At 38.6% G+C, this 19,919-nt stretch overlaps 1 protein-coding gene across 3 annotated transcripts; it reads left to right on the top strand.

Annotated features, from left to right (window-relative positions):
* Positions 1–6: 6 nt before the first annotated feature.
* On the top strand, positions 7–19,905 carry PWP1 (PWP1 homolog (S. cerevisiae)). 3 transcript variants are annotated; one of them, XM_010585359.1, is made up of 14 exons: positions 7–2,387; positions 2,810–2,895; positions 5,232–5,328; positions 6,887–6,997; positions 7,792–7,922; positions 9,305–9,378; positions 11,527–11,623; positions 12,520–12,581; positions 14,366–14,477; positions 15,512–15,602; positions 15,979–16,100; positions 16,584–16,689; positions 17,422–17,557; positions 19,835–19,905. In XM_010585359.1, the coding sequence occupies exons 1-13, from the start codon at positions 2,192–2,194 to the stop codon at positions 17,535–17,537; spliced, it is 1,401 nt and encodes a 466-aa protein (XP_010583661.1). In that variant the 5' UTR covers positions 7–2,191; the 3' UTR covers positions 17,538–17,557; positions 19,835–19,905. The 3 variants fall into 3 exon arrangements, with proteins under 3 accessions (XP_010583661.1, XP_010583662.1, XP_010583660.1); XM_010585360.1 differs by lacking the exon at positions 19,835–19,905 and having other exon boundaries at positions 7–509; positions 2,233–2,387; positions 17,422–18,924; XM_010585358.1 differs by lacking the exon at positions 19,835–19,905 and having other exon boundaries at positions 17,422–18,924.
* Positions 19,906–19,919: the final 14 nt, after the last annotated feature.

Consider the following 19,919-nt stretch of genomic DNA (forward strand, 5'->3'; position numbering starts at 1 on the left):
CCGGCCCGCACCGTAGACCCCGGGGTTGGGGTGGGGGGGGGGCGTTCGCTGAAGGCCCGGCTTGGGGAGAGGCAGCGAGGCGTGGAGATGGGCGCCAGCCAGCACCGAGTTTCTTCCTGAAGCGGCTGCGTCCAGTGAGCCCGGGAAGGTCCTTGGTCCGGAGAGCCAAAGGGGAAACGTGGGATGGAGCACATATCCTGCCTTCGTCGTGGATACGCCACCAGGGGTTGTGTTCCCCTGCGGTTGTGCCGTGGTCGAGCGTGTGCTGTCAGACTGGATGAGCGTTTCAGGTGAAGTCCGCAGAGACCCGCCTGGGGCCTGGTCCTGGCTGGAGTTGGCATTCCTGCCTCGAGTGAGAAGGAAGAAGTTGGGTTTGTAACCATGGGTGCTTTGGAGATGTGGCCAACCAAGATGGAAGTCCCAAACTGACCGTGAAAAAGTGGATACTGAGGGTGAGATGTTACGACCCAAGCGAGTCTGGAGGCTGCAGCGGAGCTCAGAATGACGTGGTATTTATGCTTTGGCAAAAAAGGCAAAACATCACTCGGGTGTATTTATGGTTCACGTATGAGACTAGAGACATCAAAACTCTCCACTCAGCACTGAAAGTCCTTAGTTGTGGAGTTGTGTTAGGTGTGTTAGGTTTTGCTGCTCTGCTTTTAAGAAGAATGTAAATAAACTTAGAAAAGAATAACAGAAGTGACAGATTTAGGAAACAGCTATGGAAGACAATAAAGAAAGGGCTCTCTTTTGTCTAGAAAAGGATGAGGGATTGAGATCTTATTCCATTTTCTGGTCTTTTTTTAGTTAGATCTCTTCATAGATTTAGGCTTCTGATTCTGTTTCAGCTACGTAGGGTGTGTGGTTATACCACAGTATGTAAGATTGAACAGATGCAGTAGGTAGCAGGAAAAGCTTTTACAGTTGGGTGAATATTATCCACCCAATTTCTATTAGATGGATCTGTGACTTTATTGGTGAACAGAGTGTTTTGTCCCAGAATGCGTTTTGTTATGTTCTTGTTTTTTAATGGTTCCACAATCATCTTAAATGTTTAGAAGATTCTTACTTTATGTTAATTTCTTAACCAATTGTGTTTAATGTTGTGGTGTTACTTGTTTCTTCTTTATGCATGTAAGCTTCTGGTTTTTTTGAGTGGATTCCTTTCTCTCGCAATTTCAAAAACATGGAAAGATTTGAGGTGTTCTCTGTTATGCATTCTGGTAAACTTCAGGATGGAAATTTAAAGACTGCCTTTAACAGCCAAAGGTGTTATAATCTCTTTATAACATCTGGTACATTGGTCAATTTGTTACAACTTCAGTCACTTTTTTTTGCAGTGCAAAGATCACAAATCGGACTCAGGTTTAGAGTCTCTAATTATCTTGTTATAAGGAAAAAACTGGTAATGTGAAGTGCTTATGTTACTGAACAGTTTATAAAAACAGGTTTCTGATATTTAATTTAGAAATAATTTTCTATGAGAACTATCTTGGCTCATTGATGCCTGGGAATTTTGCATGCAGGACAGAAATACAGTGTATTCGGCAGGGATGAGTTCCTATGGAGCACGTTCCATTGATACATCTCAGATGTCTGTTAGGTCCTCAGCCAATGTTTAATGTACACTTCCTTCTACTGAATTCCTTGCGTACGGAACTGCTACTACAAAAGTTCTGAGTTTTCTGGATGTTGCGTAGTTTACCCTATAAGAAGTAATCATTTGCAATATGTTCCTACCTAGTGAATTTTATGTTGTGTTTTCTTCTAATGTAAGTATGGGAAGTATGAGGAAATGAAGTCTTAAAAATCTTGAAGAAATGCAAGACTCATCACACATGACAGGGAAAAAAAAAAAAGGAAGGAATGAACTGGACACGTGCGAATGCATAGAGGTGAGGTTGAGAGCATTGTATCCACAAAAAAAAAAAGGGTAAGAGAAAGGGATTTAGGCACACTGCTTAGTTCTGTCGAGCAAGATTGTGCCACATTTTGTCATGAAAACTTTCAAGGAAAAACTTCCTCTGGAAGCCTGAGAAGAATGGTGCCTTGTACTTTGGGAAAAGATAGGAAAGGAGTGAATGGATTTCCAAATTATTGGTGTAAAGACTTGAAACCCATGTGAACAGCCAGGACTGTGTGCTGAAATCTTGTTAGCGCTCCCCTAAGCAATTACTTGGAAGCATTCTAAATGTCTGTCGCGGTTTCTCAGGGATGTGTATCTTTAAACAGGGGTGACGCTGATGGTAGTGATGAAGGCCAGACGGAACATGGCACGAATGTCGCCATTCCCGGCAGAGCTAAGTCTTCTCATAACAATGAAGACCCGTCTGATGATGAACTGGAAGAATATGATTTGGAAAATTATGATGAAGAGGAACACACAGGTAAGAAAAACTTAAATGTCAGATATGCAGTGTAAGTGAAGAACGTTTTTGCTTCTTGCTGTACTTAAGACATTAGTATCCTAAAACTACACAGTGCTGTGTTTCAACTGCTGGAAATTCACATTTTTAATTATCTGCTTGCCCCAGTTTTGGAAGTCATTTAGTGTCCCCCTCCCTGACAGTAGAACTGAGAGCACGTTGGAAAGGCTGTCACTCCCCCTGCTGTAGTGCTGAAGCAGAGCAGCAGAAGTCCCTGAAAGCACTAAGCAATTAACCTTACTGAGGTTCTTATGTTTGGAACTTGGAAGTTCATTTAGTCCACTCCTGATATTTTGCAATACAGGTAATACAGTTATTGGTACAGGAGTTTCTGACTTCATCTGTCATTGACAGATAAAAAGTGTTCTGAAATTCCCATCTAGGTGATCTAAAACTTGGAGACTCTTTGGCTACTCTGGCAGTATATGGGAGTAATGATCATGATCCTTACATCACTCTAAAAACCACTGTAAGTACTATAAAAATGTTAAATTTATCTTAAACAGCATGAACTTAAAAATGAACAGTGCTTGCAGTCCTTTTCTAAAGGTGTGCCAGATTTTTGGTCAGACGGAACCCTTTCCTTTTAAGGTTGCTTTGTGCAGTCCTTGTACGCGTGCTTTTTACTTTTAAGTCAGATGTTAAAGGGAACTGGCTCATTATTTATACCACGTGCTTCTGTATGTGGAGTGGTTTGTCACCTATCTACTAGGACACAGAAAATGCTTGAAGAAATAACAAATCTCAGGCCACTAACGACCCAAGTTAGAAAACTTCCCAGATTGCAGGACTCTTACACCTTCCACCAGTTTGTGGAAGAAACCAAGCTGAGGTGGACTCAGGCTACGTGTCGAATTGGGGGTATGGCATGAAGAAGTATGTCCCTGTTAAGCATATATGCACAGCATACTGTGGAGTTGACCGCTTCTGCCTGGATTAGTTTCCATCAAGTATCAGATGGGGAGCATCTTTGCAGGAGTCTGCTTTGTTGGAGCTCTGCAGGGGGTAAAGAAGTCTCTGGCTGTAGTCTAGCACAAGCTAACTATGTCAGCAGTGCTGTCCTGTTATGCTGCCTGTTTGTCTTTTTCTGGTGAACAGGGATGCAGCATGCAAGACATGAGGTAATCCTTCTACTCTACTTAACATTGATATTGCCTTGGCTAGAATATTGGGTGCCTCTTCAGAAAAGATATAGAGAGATTCCAGAGAATATCCTGCAGTTTAGTTCAGAAGGATAGATTGCAATTTGTGATTGACTTAATTTACATGTAGAGATTACAGAAATCAGTTACAAGGTGAGGTTGCGTGAGAAGAGACAATGTAATCTAGAGAGCAACCAGGAGAGACTACGATCATCTAGGGCAGGGTGATGGAGCAGATGAATTTTTTTGACCTCTTCCAAGCATAAAGATTCTGAGATTTTTCTGGGTGTTGTCCTTTCTATACTGTTTTCAGATTCTTTACAAAGCTAGTGAGGTTGAAAGAAAAAGAGTAGTTGTAGGCTTCTACCACAACGTCTAGTTTGTGTGTCAGGGGACTTTGTCAAACGTGTGTCTCAGACAAGGAATTGTTATGGTGACTTCACATACTGTAACAAAGCTCAAGGAGGAAGGCATACGTCTTATCTTTAAAATGAGTTCACTTGCTACGTGCACTTTGGGGCACTGTATGTTTTCTCTGTGTTCCACTGACTGATGATTTTTCTTGTTCCTGTGTACCAGTAGAGGTGAGAAATGCTTTAAAAGTGATTTTTATAGTCAGAAGTATTCACACAGGGATTTAGAGAGAATATGAGCTGCGTTTATTCTGTGTCAAAAAAGCTAACTTTCTTCCAGACACAGGAAAAGTGAACACCTTCTTCTCAGGCTTTTCTTCCTAGGCTCAAGTCCTTTCCTCAAATTCTGAGAGAGTACTTTTTAGTTCTTCAACATGCATTTTATGTTGGTTTTTGGTATTTACTACTAGTACTGTTGAAGACTTAAGTATTGTGTAACATTAAGTTGATTAACTCGCAGAATTGCAGTACTTGATAGAATTCAAATATTGAAAAGATGCTTGAAGTGAATAAAAAAAATAAAAAGCTTGAAACAGAAGTCCAAGAAGTCTTGTATGTGTTGTATATTTGAAGGATGGTACTCTGTTTGTGTAAGACTATTGATTTTTATGTACAGTTCTTAGTTTTCCACTAACAAAAATTCCCTGAATGCCTTCAATTCCTCAGTAACAATGAAAATTAGATGAGAAGTTAACATCTGTTCTGGTACAGCTGAATGCCCAGTATTGCTCTAGGCAGTACTTTTCTGGAAATATTTTCCAGAAAGTAGACAATGCTTTAATGTTCTTGGAATTGCTTCCTGGATGTGAGGAGCAGTTACGGTATGCTTATTGTGTAAAATGTTGTTACGCTATATAAATGCTGAAGGCATGAGAGCACAAGGGAAATAAGCTATTGTATGTGGGCTCCTGGTGGTGATTTTCTTTTTAGCAATGGGCTGCATTGTGGTAGCCTCAAAATATGGTTTCATATTTGGTAATTAAACATCTCTCTAAATCCACCTCGGTCCACATAAACAGTCCTTCAATTTATGTCATAACTATACAGTCTCCCTATGATTGAGTCCAGTTCCTGCCTTTCTCTGTTTACCACCATAAGATGGTTTTAGGCAGGTGGGCAGCAGGGTGTTGGGTTTTGAGCATTTTCGAGTATGGTTAAAAATTATGACCGATTCAGCCTTTTGAACGTGTAGTTTTGTGTACTTATGTGCTTTGCTGAACATCTGTTGTCCTCTCTTTTTTGCTGTTCAGGATCAATATGAAGAGGAGGACTTTTTGATTAAGCCCAGTGACAATCTTGTCCTTTGTGGCAGAGCTGATAAAGACTACTGTAGTTTGGAGGTCCATGGTAAGTAAAACAGGATTTGTTCCTTACAGTGAATCCAGGGAATATGTCTTGCCTCGCCTGTTCCATATGGCTGTGTAGAAGGGGGAGAGGATTGGTTTTTGAAAGGTTTTTTTTCTCCCCATCTGCCCTGTGTGTTTTGTCCTCTTTCCTTATGTCATGGTGCTTTAGCCACTTTCCAGAACTGGAGTATTTCATGTGGAGTTATCATTGTTTAGAGGGTAATGTGCCTTTTTCAGGCTGTATAGCATTTCCTTTCCTTATTTCATTTCTAATGACACTTAGAAAATACTATGGCATTTTTATTCTCTGAACATACAATCTTTCTTCCAAACAGTCTTACTTTCCATATCGTGCAAGCTTCCTCTAGTGGTTTGTTGTTTTGGGGCTTTTTTTTCTTTCAGCTTTGTCCTTGCTTCTTTAAACGGGCTTTCCATTGCTAGGAGTAGAAGAATCAGCACTTTTATCATCTTAGTTTTAGAAGAGATGATCCTTAATAAGGTCTGAATACCACTTGTTCTATGGATGGGTTTAGTTTTACTGTGTAAAAGATTTCTCTGTTGCAGCAAGGAGTACTACTGAGTGTGCTGAAGTTACCATCTTTTCTTAGGGTGGTTCTTTTGGGGAATGTTTCTGGCTACTTCTGCTATGGTACATATTTCTGCAAGCAAAGTATTCTGTTTTAAGAAAACAGCAAGACCAAAGTGTTTGAAAGCATCTCTTCAGATACCAGCATCTGGCATTTTCTCCAGCTGGAGGTGTTTACAAATTTTATTAACTGTGTTATTTTCCCAATATAAACTTATAGAACAGTAGCATAGGCTTCTGCACTTTATAGCATTGGGTAGCCCTGTCTTAGTTAACTACTAAGACTACTTAGTTAACTGAAGACTTTAGTTAGTATCTGAACATCTATCACGTGCTTAAAAACAGCACAGTCATTTTGTGTGTGTGATGATACCGTGTTATTAAAATAATTAATGGGTTTTCTCTGCTATCCAGTTAGTAAATTCTTTTATTATAAGGAGAAAAATAGCTGGCTTAAGGGAATGCAGTGTTTAGTATATGGTTGCTTTACCAAAACTCTTCCTGTATCTCGGTTAACCTGCTGAAGGTAACTTCAACTGACTTCAGCTTCCTCTGATTTGAAAACTGTTTGTCTTTTACCTTCATTTCCCCTTTGATTACACCTGTCTAAACCTTCATTAATGTATCCTGATGTAGAAAGTGGTGGATATGGAGCATCTATTTTAAAGTGATCTTACAAACAAAGTAGTGTAGTATGCTAGGAATAAAGTGTCTAAGCTTTGCTGAACTTGTCACTTCTTTATCTAAAGTACACAGGAGAATGTTGTTTGTTTTGTGTAATTCAGTGAGGCGTAACATTAGTCTTGGAGGCTCTGGCCTCTACACTAGAACTCTGAACACTGCAAATTTTCATTCTAGATCTCCTTGACAATTTAGTGTTTGCCACATCTGCCTTTTTTGCAGAAAGGAACTGTTTATAGTTGCTTGCTTTTCCTCTTCACTGATGTTTTGTATATCTTTAATTCTTTTTCAGTTTATAATCATGAAGAGGACTCATTTTATGTACATCATGATATTATCTTGCCTGCTTACCCTCTAAGTCTGGAATGGCTGAATTTTGATCCTAGTCCTGATGAATCACTAGGTAAATTACAAAGGATACTGTAAATGTCCAGTTAAATAATTTTTATTTGAAAAGTATATAAATGTAATGTTGTCACTAAATAATTTCCTCCAGTGCTATGAACAGAAATAAGACCAAGATACTAAGATGGAAAAACTGAATATCGTTTTTTTTGGTTTGGTGATACAGTCATCTTAGTGATGCTGCCATAACAAGTGATTTGACTAAAACACTGGGTTTATTACAAATAATTAAGTTACTGTCAATTAGCAGACCATAGCAAGCTCTTCTCTAATCTGCTTTGTTTTCCATTTGCAAATGAAACATTGCTTTTGTTCAAACTCATTATGGCCAATGCAGCTGATTAACTGTAAACCACAGCAAAATTTATATATATTTATGTATTTAGTAACCTTTTTCCTGTGTTTTACAGAAATTTTTTTTTTCCATAGCACAGGGAACGTGGTTTTGCTTTGGTTTTCTGGTTTTTTTTGTTTGGTTTTTTTTTGTTTTTGTTTTTGTTTTTTTGTTAAAAAACAAATCGCGGAACTTTTTTATAGCTTCTTTGAACAGTTACTTATACTGAAGGGGAAGTGTATTGGAGAGCAAGTAAATTTTCTTCTGGCAACATCTGCTGTCAGTTGATATTTTTAAATTGCTCCTTGTTAGTTATAAACATCAAATGTTCAAATAGAAGATTCTGGCACATAAGTGTAAGTTTTACTTAATCAAAGAAACAAGCAACAGCTGGATTGCCAAGTATGCTGTTTCGTAACTCTAAATAAATGTGGTTGCATTTGGGTTTCTGCTTGCAGGAAATTATGTTGCAGTGGGTAACATGACCCCGGTTATTGACATTTGGGACCTTGATATAGTAGAATCCTTAGAACCAGTCTTTTCTCTTGGAAGCAAGAAAGAGAAAAAGAAGAAAAAGAAAGTAAAGAAAGTAAGTATTGCAAAATGGTTTATCTGGTTGGATGGAGAAAACTTAGAGCAAGGATACTGTTGTTATTACTTTCTTTCCTACAATGAAAAAATCATAGATAATCTGGTTTAATTGCATCTGTCATGTTGAAAGATGGTGTTTGAGAGGTTACAGAAGATAATATCATGTTTGTCTGTGATAGGTTGAAATTGGTATTTTCCTGTGAGTTGGAGAGTTGAAAAGGCATTGAGCAATAAAGGACAAGGTGGATACTAGTAAAATACATTTATTCAGGATTCACCTCTGTTAGCTTTATCTGTCTAAAACTCAAGCATATTTTAAGCTAGTTGAGATTGTCTAAGGTAAATGCATAGAGAGACACCCAGAGAATGGCTGAGTTTCTTTCAGTGGACTGCAGAGAAAACCTTAACTACGGAAGAGGAAGACTGAGGTTTAGACTGGATGCTAAGTTACGTGGGATGAATCTGACCATCATTGTATGCCTCAATGTGTTGTTACGAATTGTCCAAATTCTTTGGTATGTAAAAAAAGTATGGAAGATAATGTAACTTAAATTTTCTACATTTTGCATACAGTAGATGCTTCAGGAAGTACTTAAAGACTCCCTAGAGTAAATAGTGAACACTGGGTATATAGCTAATGTTGGTTTCCCAAAGAAAGGATCACTGCAATGTTAGTCAGCTAAAGAACACTCTGTGTAATTGTGAAGGGGGTTTCCTTCTTGAGCTCTCAGACCTTCTGGTTTTAAAAACAATAGAAAAAATACCCTTGGAAGGGGAATTTGTTCTGTGAAACTTGCTTCTGAAAATCACTGAGTTATCAGAATTTCTGTTGAAGATGCCATTCATAAATGTTACCTCAATTTGAAATGCTAATTGTTGTCTGTATGGATAATTAAAGCCTGGAATTAAGAACAGAAGAAGAATGGGGTGGCTTATGGGTGGTTTCCAATTGCTGTCGCAGGAAACTTTGAAGCTTAATCATTTTAAATTAGAATTTGTAGGAGCTGGCATTTACAAGGAGGTAAAGCTCAGTTAATTGGGAGGAGAGGGAGGGAACTGCCAGGAGTGTTTAGAAAGAAGCTGAAGAAGCTGCACATTAGCTGGAGACAATGAAATTTCTTCTACTAGCCTGAAGGGAGTAACCAGTTCTGTAAGCCCACCAGCTGTGAATGGAGCAATCTGAGACCTGGGGTAGGAGGCGAGGTATGGGTACTGCAGAGACAGTTCTGTCAAAAACCTTGTGGCAGCAAGTGAGAATAATTTAAAACATGAAGTTGTTTGTGAAGGCATTAAGGATTTCATGCTGATGTGTTGTAATGCTTGATTTCCATTGAAGCTGTAGTTTTCAAAAGTCTGTTTATGTTGTATCTGCATACGCAGAGTTTATCCTCAGAAGGGACGGTGAAAGGACATACTGATGCTGTGCTTGATCTTTCATGGAATAAACAAAGCAGGTAAAAGAATACTCGAATAACAATGAATGGTTACAAATTTGCATACTTAATTAGGCATACATTTTTTACATAAATCCAAAATCTAGTGTAGTATAACATTGAACTTGAAAGCAGTGCTGAAATGAATCAATTCTCAAAAACACACCCCCCCTTTTTTTTTTAACTAGAAGTCTTATTTTTTTTTTTAAACCTGTATTTTGCTACAGATCACTTTTTATTTGCAGGTTGTCCAGATGAGGGCAGGGCCAAGGTGGGTCTAAGCTGTTTGATAAATCGGCTACATTTAAGTCAGATGCACAAATTGGAGAAGCAGAAGGGCTGTGCTGATCTGCCAATGACCTAAAACACCATTTCAACAGGTAGATCTATAGAAGGAAGTCCTTGCTATGCTGGTTTTTTTTTTTTTTTCCCCCTCTGGCTTTTGCCCCAGAGCTGTGCACAGAAAAGAGAGTGTAAAAGCCCTGATAGCACAGTTATAGAAACACCTCTGACCCTCAGGTTATCCTAGGCAGAGAATTCCCTGTTGCCTGAATGAGCTGGCAATGAAGCGCTGCTATCAAAGCAACACAAAGCTGGCCCACCTTGAGGGAGAGGTCAAGGACAATGTGTTGACTGAAGTAAAGATGCTGCTGTTTTTTATTACTTAGGTGGTTGTTAACAGTTCAGCTGTCAGAGGATCCTCAGCATGGGCCTTGAAACTGTTGCAGTCAGACACAGGCGATTATTTTTCTTTTTTTTCTTTCCTACTGTCATAAATGCCTCTGAAGATACACAGTCAACTCCACATAGTCCTGATGAACAGGTGTAAGCCTTCACTTGTAATGCTTTCTTACCTACATACTGAAGAAGGAAACACCCACATAGACACACAGTAAATGTACATAAATTGCACTTTTAATTTAAAGTATGCTGTCTATTGTTCTTAGATTATACATATATGCACAGAGCGTGATAGTGATCATTCCGTCAGTTGTACAAAAGAGTAGCTTTCTTGTACCTAGAAATGGTTGTCTGGTGAGAATATAGAGACAAGTCACAAAAATTATGGCTACAGTAGTTAAGTGTCTGGAATGCATAATTCTGTAATGTGCTGAGTTACGAACTCATTGATACTGGTAGATCTTTCAGGAAATAAAAACAGCCTTGAAGTGGGAAGCTTATGGGTAAAACAAGGAACACCTTGAAGCAGCTTATATTTAAATGTTTTGTTGTTGTTTGTTTGGGTTTTTTAAGCAAGACATGCTGTGACAGCTCTCTATAAATAACTTTCTGCCTGTAGGTCATAATGGTGTTACTGTAAAATGTTCTCATAGCCTTCACTATGCATTTTCTTAAATTTCCCTTGTAACATTGTTTGGAAGAACAGTGTTTCCAGGAGAATGTTAGCTCTGTCAGTCAGAAACACTTGGTTACTATAAAAAGAAAAAGGTGAGGGGGGAGCAGTTTCAATCAGAAACAACATGTTGAGGTAATAGATCTGATTTTAAGAGCAATGGTAGCAATTGTACTGTGTATTTGATAGGCCTTTGGGAAAGTTTTGAGTTTTTTCTGATTAAACTTCTAAACTGTGTGTTTATTGCTCTTAACACAATCGGTCAAATTTAAGTTGAAATGTGGTGTCTGTAAACTAACTAAAATGTTAGTGGTTTCTTTCAGCATTCTGTGAAGGGTATACTGTTGGGTCTTCAGTAGTTATATAAATACTCAGAGAGCAAAATATTTTAAAACCAGGTTTGTCTGGCTCTTGGCTGTATGTGTGTGCAAACAGAGCTAAGTTGCATAGGTAATATTTAAAAATAGTATCTTAAAGGAAAGGAAGTGCTTCAAAGCCTTTCTTGCTTTGTTTTGTTCGAGAAATTTTCCAGTAAATGATATTATAAGTGGTGTCGGGGGGAAATAGAAGCAAAACTGTCAATGTTGTTATTGTAAGTGTTAGACTATATTACATCATATTAGTATGTTTGTAGTCCTTCCTTGTAACTTAGAATTACCTTCAGGGAGTTATCCCTCAGGTTTGAGACATATAGTCTATAGACCAGCATGTATTTGATCTGAGAATCAGGCTCTGTATGTATTTTGGATTTTTGACCATTATTTGTTCATATCTGTATAAAGATTTTCAAAACTTGTTTTTTGATCCACTATCAGGAATGTTTTAGCAAGCGCGTCTGCTGACAATACTGTAATTTTGTGGGATATGTCTGTGGGTAAGCCAGCAGCCAGCCTGATGCTACATACAGACAAGGTATGTAATAATTGTTATGTTTCTTCCACTGTAAAATACAGAGAAAAAAATAACTGCAGTTTTTCATTAGCTGCTTGGTAGTGAATCCTTAGAACAACAATTCTGTAATTTTCTAACAACTGTGCAGAATTCTTTAAATTTCTGAATTAGTTGCTTTTGTGAACAACACTCTGTTCGCTTTTTAAAATGTTATTTAACTTATCCTTTAGAAAGTTTGTGAAGATTTACAGCAGTTTTTAAAATGCCTTTTGTGTGAAAGCCCTGATGGTTGGGAATCTAATAGTGCTGGTATAAGCTACAAAAAATAGATCTCTGAGCATAGGTCAAACTGTAACTCTCTCTAAGGAAACAATGAGTGTCGGTTACAGTTTGTTCTAGGTAAGAAAGGTTTAAAATAGATGATACTAAAATACCATAGTGATGGGTACTTCAGAAATAATCTCCTAGTAATTAAAATGTGAAAGTTAGTTATTAATAGCTGTAACCTTATTTTGCTGTTAACAAAGTCACTGCCCTTGGCAAATTCCTGATTTTCATTTTTTGCTAGCATCTGCATTTTTCCCCAAACTGGAAGCAGATATTCTTTTACCTTCTCCAGCTTATTTTTTTTTAATATCTAGGGCAGAAAGGGGGCATGTGGTTCTGTTCAGTTAAATTACATTGGAAAATATCTTGTTTCCACTGGGTGGGGGTGTTTGAAATAAAAATAATGTGATCTCTTGCCCTGTTTTATGAGAAATCTGAGTATCAACAAGCTTAACAGGAGGGGTTTGGGGGGGGAAATGTGCTGGGTTTGGGGAGGGTGGGGTTATGCTCTGTTTGTTCAAAGAAAGTTCCTGTATGTGTGTGTTACATCTCATTGCTTATCTTTAAAAATAAAATCTTCTGTTATCTAGGTCCAGACATTGCAGTTTCATCCGTTTGAAACTCAGACCCTTATTTCTGGATCTTACGATAAGTATGTCAGGGTAATATTTTCAAATGTTACACCTAGGGAGGGTATTAGTATTGAATTAAGCCTGTTAAGTTGCCTCACATTTTCTTTTTCATTTGCTTATAACTGTGCCAAATTTGAGTAATGCCATTATTTTTTTCCAGCAAGGTAGCCAGGTTTGTATGTGGCCAAGATCTAGTTTTCCTTACCTCTTTTCTCAGGACTAGCCAAATCCTTTAACCATCTGGACTGACGTTTTCTGTGCCGGTTATCTGCGCCAAACTGAATTTATTTCTTAATTTGGCCTTATGGCATTTTCTGCATTGGGAATGTGTCACTGCTCACCCCTGTGAAAACTTGTCCAGGTTTTGCCAAACTGTAAGACCAAAGTAGGGGCATGAGGGACCCTCAAATCCCAATCCACTCCCTACAGCCTCTATTGATAGGCATGCCATAACCATAGTTTAACAGGCTGTCTCCTGTGATTGCAGCCTGGAGATGCTCTGAAATGGTCTGTGTCTGCGCACTTGGACTAGCTCTGTAGCTGCCAGTTGTTTTAAGCCCTGCCATCCAAAAAATTTCCCCTCTGTTCTCCCATCTCACAGGGGCAACTTTTAAATTTCGCTCTATAACCGTGATTTTCTTATATTGATTTTTTTATTCAGCTTTTAAGACTTTGTCCTTGTGTTAAAATATTTATAGACTTGTCAATCTTCAGCCAAGCCTTTATGTTCTCTGGCTTCGATTATGCTCTTGCTACATCTGTTTAAGTGAAACTATAGGAGAAAACCCCTTTATCGTTGTTAGGAACCTGCTTCTGTCCACTTTCTTCCCCCAAGGCTTCCTTCTGTAAAAACATGAAAAAAGTCCAAACACTGAGACCAGCTTCTCGATCCCTTTTTAGCCAGCCCTTTGATCCCACAGACACCTATAAACCAGTGTACTGTCTATAAACTAGTAGACTGCCTTTGTGGATTTTTCCTGTAAAGCTTTCTGGGACCACATGCTATTCAATGAATGTGGGCAGATGCCTTCCTAACCTGAAAGTCAGACCATTAAAAATTGCATATGTACTAAAATTGTTGTTGTAAAATGCCTGGTAGAAGAGCTGAGAAATCTAGATCACATTTCTTTGGCTTTAATTATAGGATAGAGTGGGAGTGGGTCACATTGTGGATGTAAATTGTGGTGAGATGTGAGTGTGACATCATTGCTCCTTTCTTGCATTTGCATCCAGGAGCTTTTTGATTTGGGACAGATTTTGCTGCCACTGGGCTGAGCACAAGCCTGTAAAGAATCCCAGAGGACCCACTAACTCCCATCCGCTTTTTCTCCTTTTTGTAGTAGCATTTCCCTAACCACTTGTAAAGATTAATTTTTCTATTAAAGCATATTTGAAAATGTTTGTATATGTATTGCAAATTGATTTCCTAATTAGTGTATTATTTTGAACAGTCATTACTTTATTGAAGTCTGTTCATAATTAAGTGATATATTTGCATAATTATGGTCTCCTGTATGATAAGTATCTTATGTATTAAGCAAATCCGAGCTCTGTTTGATTAAATAGAATGGCTGTTTGTAACCAGGATGAAACTTTGAAGCATATGGAAAAAGCTTGTGCTTATCTGAGAAATTTTCATCTGTTGCTGAGTTGGAAGACTAAGTAGTGAAGTTGTTTCCATTTTAATTTTTGAACTGTAGTTTGCATGGACCGTCTATATATGCCAGTGGTAAAACAAACTTCATAAAGTATTCTGCCATGATTTTATTTTTTTTTCTTAATTTACTATCCCTTTTTCCCGCAGATCAGCTGTTCTGTATGATTGCAGAAACCCACAAGATAACCATCGAATGTGGCGGTTTAGTGGTCAGGTTGAAAGAGTAACCTGGAATCATTTTTCACCTTGTAATTTCTTAGTGAGTACATGCTTTTCTATTCTTGGTCTGTTGAGTGTTGCCATTTCATTTAACCTGTATTTTTGTGTTCATAATGTTTCTGAATCATATAGTGGACCTGATGGACAGTTGGACTGTTGGCATTGCTTATTTTAAAAATGCAGTGTGGTGGAGGATGGTTTTAGGTAGTTTTTTCAACAAGTGTATCAAGGTCAGTTACTTAAAAGGTATCTTCTTTTCATTATGACAGTGGAAAAGCAATGGATGCTGATGCATTTTTGCTCCAGAGGTGGCATCTTTGCCGTGTCGTTACAGTGTTCAGTGGCTGGAATGTATTTTCCTTTGCATAGTTGCTGTTGTGTTTCATGTAATGAGGCAATTGCAGCTGAGAAGTAGCTAAGATCCTGAATATTAATTCAGCGTTTCACATCAGCGCTAGAGGGCACTGTCCTCCTGTCTGGTATAGAGTAAAAATACCTTGGTTTTGTCGAGATTTTTATAATAAAACTTTTAAACAGGATTTAAAAACAAATCTTTTTTATTATCTCAATGGCTGTCTAGTTCTCTGTTGCTTTGTGTATACAGTCAACAAAAGCAGTTGCTCAGTTATGTTGGGTTTATGATGTAGATCTTTCTTGGTATAATCACACTTAGCTTTGCACAGGGCTATTATGCAGCTGCTGGATGGCTCCAGAAAGTTTGAACCAACACTTAAGAGGCTAAAGGCTTTGTATTTCATTGCCTAACAAGAAAGCCAAGCTTAGTAGTGCAACCATCTTCAAAATACAGTTCAAGAAACGTGTATAGGATTAAGACTTCTCTGTAAGTCCCTGCAGCATAGTTCAGGTATGTCGAATAGCTCAGGCAGCAGCTGGATGGAGTCTGACTTTGGGGATGCAGACCTGTGTACACTGTGTAACATGCCCTGCCAAGAAGTAGTGTAAGTCTGTCTCAAATCACAGAGACTTACTAGCGGGTGGGTATTATTTCATAGGAGCTTTTTTCCAAATGAGTGACTACAGCTGTTTGTTTTCAAAATGTTGTGATTTCCTTAGGCAAGCACAGAGGATGGCTTTGTGTACTGTCTGGATGCTCGTTCTGATAAGCCACTGTTTACTCTGAAAGCTCACGATGAAGAGGTGTCAGGTAAATTGTGTGTGTGTTGTGTTTGTCCCCAGTGGCACGGCACATCTGGAAGATGTCTTTAACTGATATGACGGAGGTGGTAGTGATTCCTTGCTTACCAAATAAGAGTTGTGCATGCTAATCATGGCTGGCTGGCACGTGAAACAAATCTCTTCTGAGAAGCCACTGTAAGCAAAGTATTTTAACAGTGAACTTTTCTCAGTGGACGTCATGAATAAGCATGTCAAAACAGATCTATTCACTTGGGGGGGACACACTTTTTTGGGGGATGAGGAAGAACAAAATCTATGGAATCTGGTCCTCATCAGTGTATCCTCATCTCTGTGAAATAGTGATTACCTGGTGCTCTCACACTGCTGCACTCTTAATCTTCCAGGGCTACAACTAAGCAGTCAGATTAAAGGGTGCCTCGTGACATCATCTGCTGACAAATACGTGAAAATTTGGGATATCCTGGGAGACAGACCAAGTTTAATCCATTCCAGGGATATGAAAATGGTAGAGTAATATTCATTTCTTTACTCTAAGAAGGTTTATATATAAACTATGTCTGCTTAATTGTTTTTTGCCTAGCTTGCATCTTGTTTTACCTAACATAACATCTTTAGGAAACAAAAAAAAAAAAAAAAATCACATTTGTGTATTCTGGGTAAATCATTCTCATTACAGTGCAGTATTCAATTTAACATGTAATGGGCAGACTGCTTCAAAGCCTCAGACCTGAACACCAGATACAATGTTCTGGGTAGAACTGTAGGTGCTCCAACATGTATCTGCCAGGCTCAAGACAAAAATGTGATTTACTGTTTGTAATTAGCAGCTCTTGACTTTAATTTTCTGTCTTTACAAAATACATTTCAGGAAACTCAGAGAGCTTACATTTGTTAAAACTTGCTTGGAGAAAGTATTTTTAGATGATGAATTTGGTTTAGGATGATACTTTAAAAAAAATCCTCCTCTTTCTTCCTCCTACCCTCCCAGGGTGTTCTCTTCTGTGCAGCTTGCTGCCCTGACTTCCCGTTTGTTTTTGCCTTTGGAGGAGAGCGAGAAGGGCTGCGTGTTTGGGATATAAGCAAGATTTCTGCAGGTAACATTCTTGTTTCTTTGAATCTTGTGGTTCTCCCCTTGCCCTCAGGGTGTATTTGTATATTCAGTAATGTATTGTGGCTCTGAGAGAAACTGTAGGTTAATATTTTTAATACCCCAAGACTGGGTATGTGTTCACATTTTCAGCTTCAAAAAATGTGGGTTTTTTTCTAAATTGGAGAACTCTGTTTGCCACATGATTTATTTTCTTGTAGCTGAAGTGTAATACCTGATTTCTTATAATACCTATGTTTTACTTAATGTTCCTGGTGTAATCAAGTATCGCATTCTTGAGTACTTGTAGGAATAAAAGTGAGGACTCTTTTGATCAGTTGTTGTAGCTACATGTAACTAAATGGCATGAATTTTTGGAGAGGGCTTTTAGGAGCTTGGTGGAAACCAGAGAGACTAAAACCAGAAATAAATTATTTAAACTTAATGTTTTGCTCTACAAAACTCATCCATTTCACAGTACTTAGGTACAGGAATTACACACAGGGAAACCTCTAGAGATGCTCTGGTGGAGAAATAACAGGACTTGTAATTTAAGTATCATACGCGGGAGATTGTTCTCACATGTAAGCTTCAACTCCCTACTCAGGGAAAAGGGGAAAAGCTCTCAAACCACACCAGGACAGGATTTCCATTCCACTCCATGATGCTCACCATGCTATACCTGCTGTACTTGTTTCTGGGAGAGAAACGTGTAAGCAATGCCCTATCTGTGTTGCAGTGAATGAAGTTTTTGGAAACAGAGAGAGACATGTTCTGGCTAGTGCCAATTCTGTGGCTTGCAGCTCCGTGGCCGGCAGTAGCAGCAACGATGTGGAGACAGCAATGGAATCGTGATGGACCATCAAAAAATCAAAGTAATTAATGGGACTATGACTAACGTGTATTCTACAAATCGCCATTTGGTTAGAGTTCATAGAAATTACTTGAATGGCATGCAATCTGCAGGCTTCTTCATCTCAGATGAAGAAACGCAGTGTGGCTAAGCTCTAAGTCAGCAGTCCTAAGTTCCTGCCTTTATTACTGGCTTTGAAAGATTAAATTACTTGCTTTTGCCTGAGATTATGATCCCTGAAACAGGGGCTACTATGTGTAAAGTTGATATATAAAATGAAACAGTCACTAAAAAAGCATTCTGCTACTACCAGCAGTTTGTTGACTACTGCAGAGAAGGTAAATACCTTCTAAGGGCATAAGGAAAAAGACTTCAGACAGCAGTTGTATAATAAAAAAAAGCTGAATGAAATGACAAGTGTAAATAGATAATTCATCCTTAATTTGAGGCTAGATGTACATATTTCTAATACAGATTTTAAAAGTTCTATGTAACTTTTTTAAGTCTTAATAGTATTTCTTGGCCCTTCTTAAGTTGGAGTACCTGACTACAATCTTGAAATGTATTTGTAGCACCTCAGATCACCACTATCAGACCATAAATCCCAGCTCTCTCCCATCAAGATGGAGGGTCTCTTTTCCCTGATTCTACAGCACCTGAAGTGTATTGATGTTGCCATGTGTATTGGGTTTTTCTTCAAGCTCCAAATGTAGTATCCATAAAGAGAATTTGAACTGAAATAAGGAGCTACTATGCAGAAGAGGGTGGGAGGCTGTCAGGACACAAAGCAAGGGTAGGGATCTCAGCTGGTCACTGTCACTCGTGAAAGCTGTCTGTGTTATGTACTTAGGTTCTTAACTCCTCCCAGGCGTTTCGGCCTGAAACCTGAAGGCACAGAGGAACATTCTGAGTATCAGCCTAACCCCTGACTTACTTAAATGCTTTGTTTATAGCATCAGGAACCTAATCAAGGAATGCGAGTCAAACAATTTCATCACATTTAAAAGGAACACCTAAGTGCCTTACCCCAGGCCAGAAGTTAAAGGATACTCTCATCCTCTTGTGAAGTGCTTCCCTCCACTAGAAGGTGTCTGTTAAAGTGCTGCTGCTACAAAAATGCCCTGGGTATTAAAGCAACTGGTATCATAGTGTCAGTGCATGTAGTTGACAAGATCTTATGGCTGCTTTCCACTCTAGCTCATTGTAACTCATTCTGGTGAGATAAAGCAGATGATAGATCAATTGTATCAGTACAAACAGCAGATGGGGGAAAGGCAGGGCTGTAGATTTCCTTCCCATTCCTTGAAGTTAGGTTGCTGCTTCTGAATCCAATTCAGCTGTTTCTAGTCTGGTGACAGATGTTTAGCATGGCTCTGCAGGAACCTAGAATATGTTATCTCTACTTCTGGTATTAACTGGCACAGTAGCTCTAGAAGTTGCTTTTTATTTTAGGAAGAAATTGTGTTACTGCAAGCAACACATCTTTCCCTTGACTTAGCAAAATACCTCAACCTGTCTTTCTGGAGCTTTTTATTCACATACTGATCTCAGAGGGCAAGCGTTAGGCATTTTCAGGCTTGAAGAACCCAGGGAGCTCTCTAGGAAATACAGTGTACAGGGAGAGGCACAGCTGAACTTATGCCGTTTAGGGCACGAACTGGAGCTGGAGCCTCTTTCATGAGGGAACCTCCAACTACCTCATCAGAGAACAGAGCTCAGCTTACTGTTCTTTTACAGCACCGACAGAGGAGCCACACAGCAAATTTACAAGGTTTAAAGACAAGTTCTTAGCTGTACTGCTTCATGGAGGTGCTCCTACCCATACCTTGTCCCAGGAAAGCTTAGGAGAGACAGATGATGAAAAAGTGGTGTTATTTCTCTTATCAGAAATAGGAAACTTTTTCAGAAAGTGTAAATATTAAAAAAGAACATTAGAAAAGAGCCACATTTTTAATTTTTTTAAATGAAAACAAGCAAATGAAATACATCTTCATTCCATAAATAATAATAGCAGCAAACTGTCCCATCACTCTAGGTGGTAAAAGGTTTACAGCACAAGAAGTAATATATACTGTAAACACTGCCTGATCATCTGTAAGCCTCTTCCTTACTGAGTCTATACAGTCTTTACCTCTTCACTTGCTTACATGTTCTAGTGAACTAGAGTGAGAAGAGGAAATAACTGTTCTCCGAAAGCCAATGTTTGATTTTCTGTAGTGGGGTAATTGCTTTGTCTGCAAATGCTGATTTTACTGGCTTTTTTTTTTTTTAACACAAAGCTTTTTTTCTTATTTTTTAGAAGGAAACCTGAGCATTGACAGTCTTTGTTCTGTGCCAAACTACAGCCTTCAGTTAAAAAGTATTAAAAAGAAAAAGGCATCAAC

Source organism: Haliaeetus leucocephalus, unplaced genomic scaffold, assembly GCF_000737465.1.
Source record: "Haliaeetus leucocephalus isolate CR32 unplaced genomic scaffold, Haliaeetus_leucocephalus-4.0 Scaffold101, whole genome shotgun sequence".
NCBI lineage: Eukaryota > Metazoa > Chordata > Aves > Accipitriformes > Accipitridae > Haliaeetus > Haliaeetus leucocephalus.

Bases quoted from the DNA above. Each gene is read 5' to 3' on its own strand.
- PWP1 (XM_010585359.1), top strand. From the start codon at position 2,192: ATGTCTGTCGCGGTTTCTCAGGGATGTGTATCTTTAAACAGGGGTGAC. The intron at 15,603-15,978 runs GTAAATTGTGTG...TTAATCTTCCAG, and splicing joins TCACGATGAAGAGGTGTCAG to GGCTACAACTAAGCAGTCAG. The intron at 16,101-16,583 runs GTAGAGTAATAT...CTACCCTCCCAG, and splicing joins ATTCCAGGGATATGAAAATG to GGTGTTCTCTTCTGTGCAGC.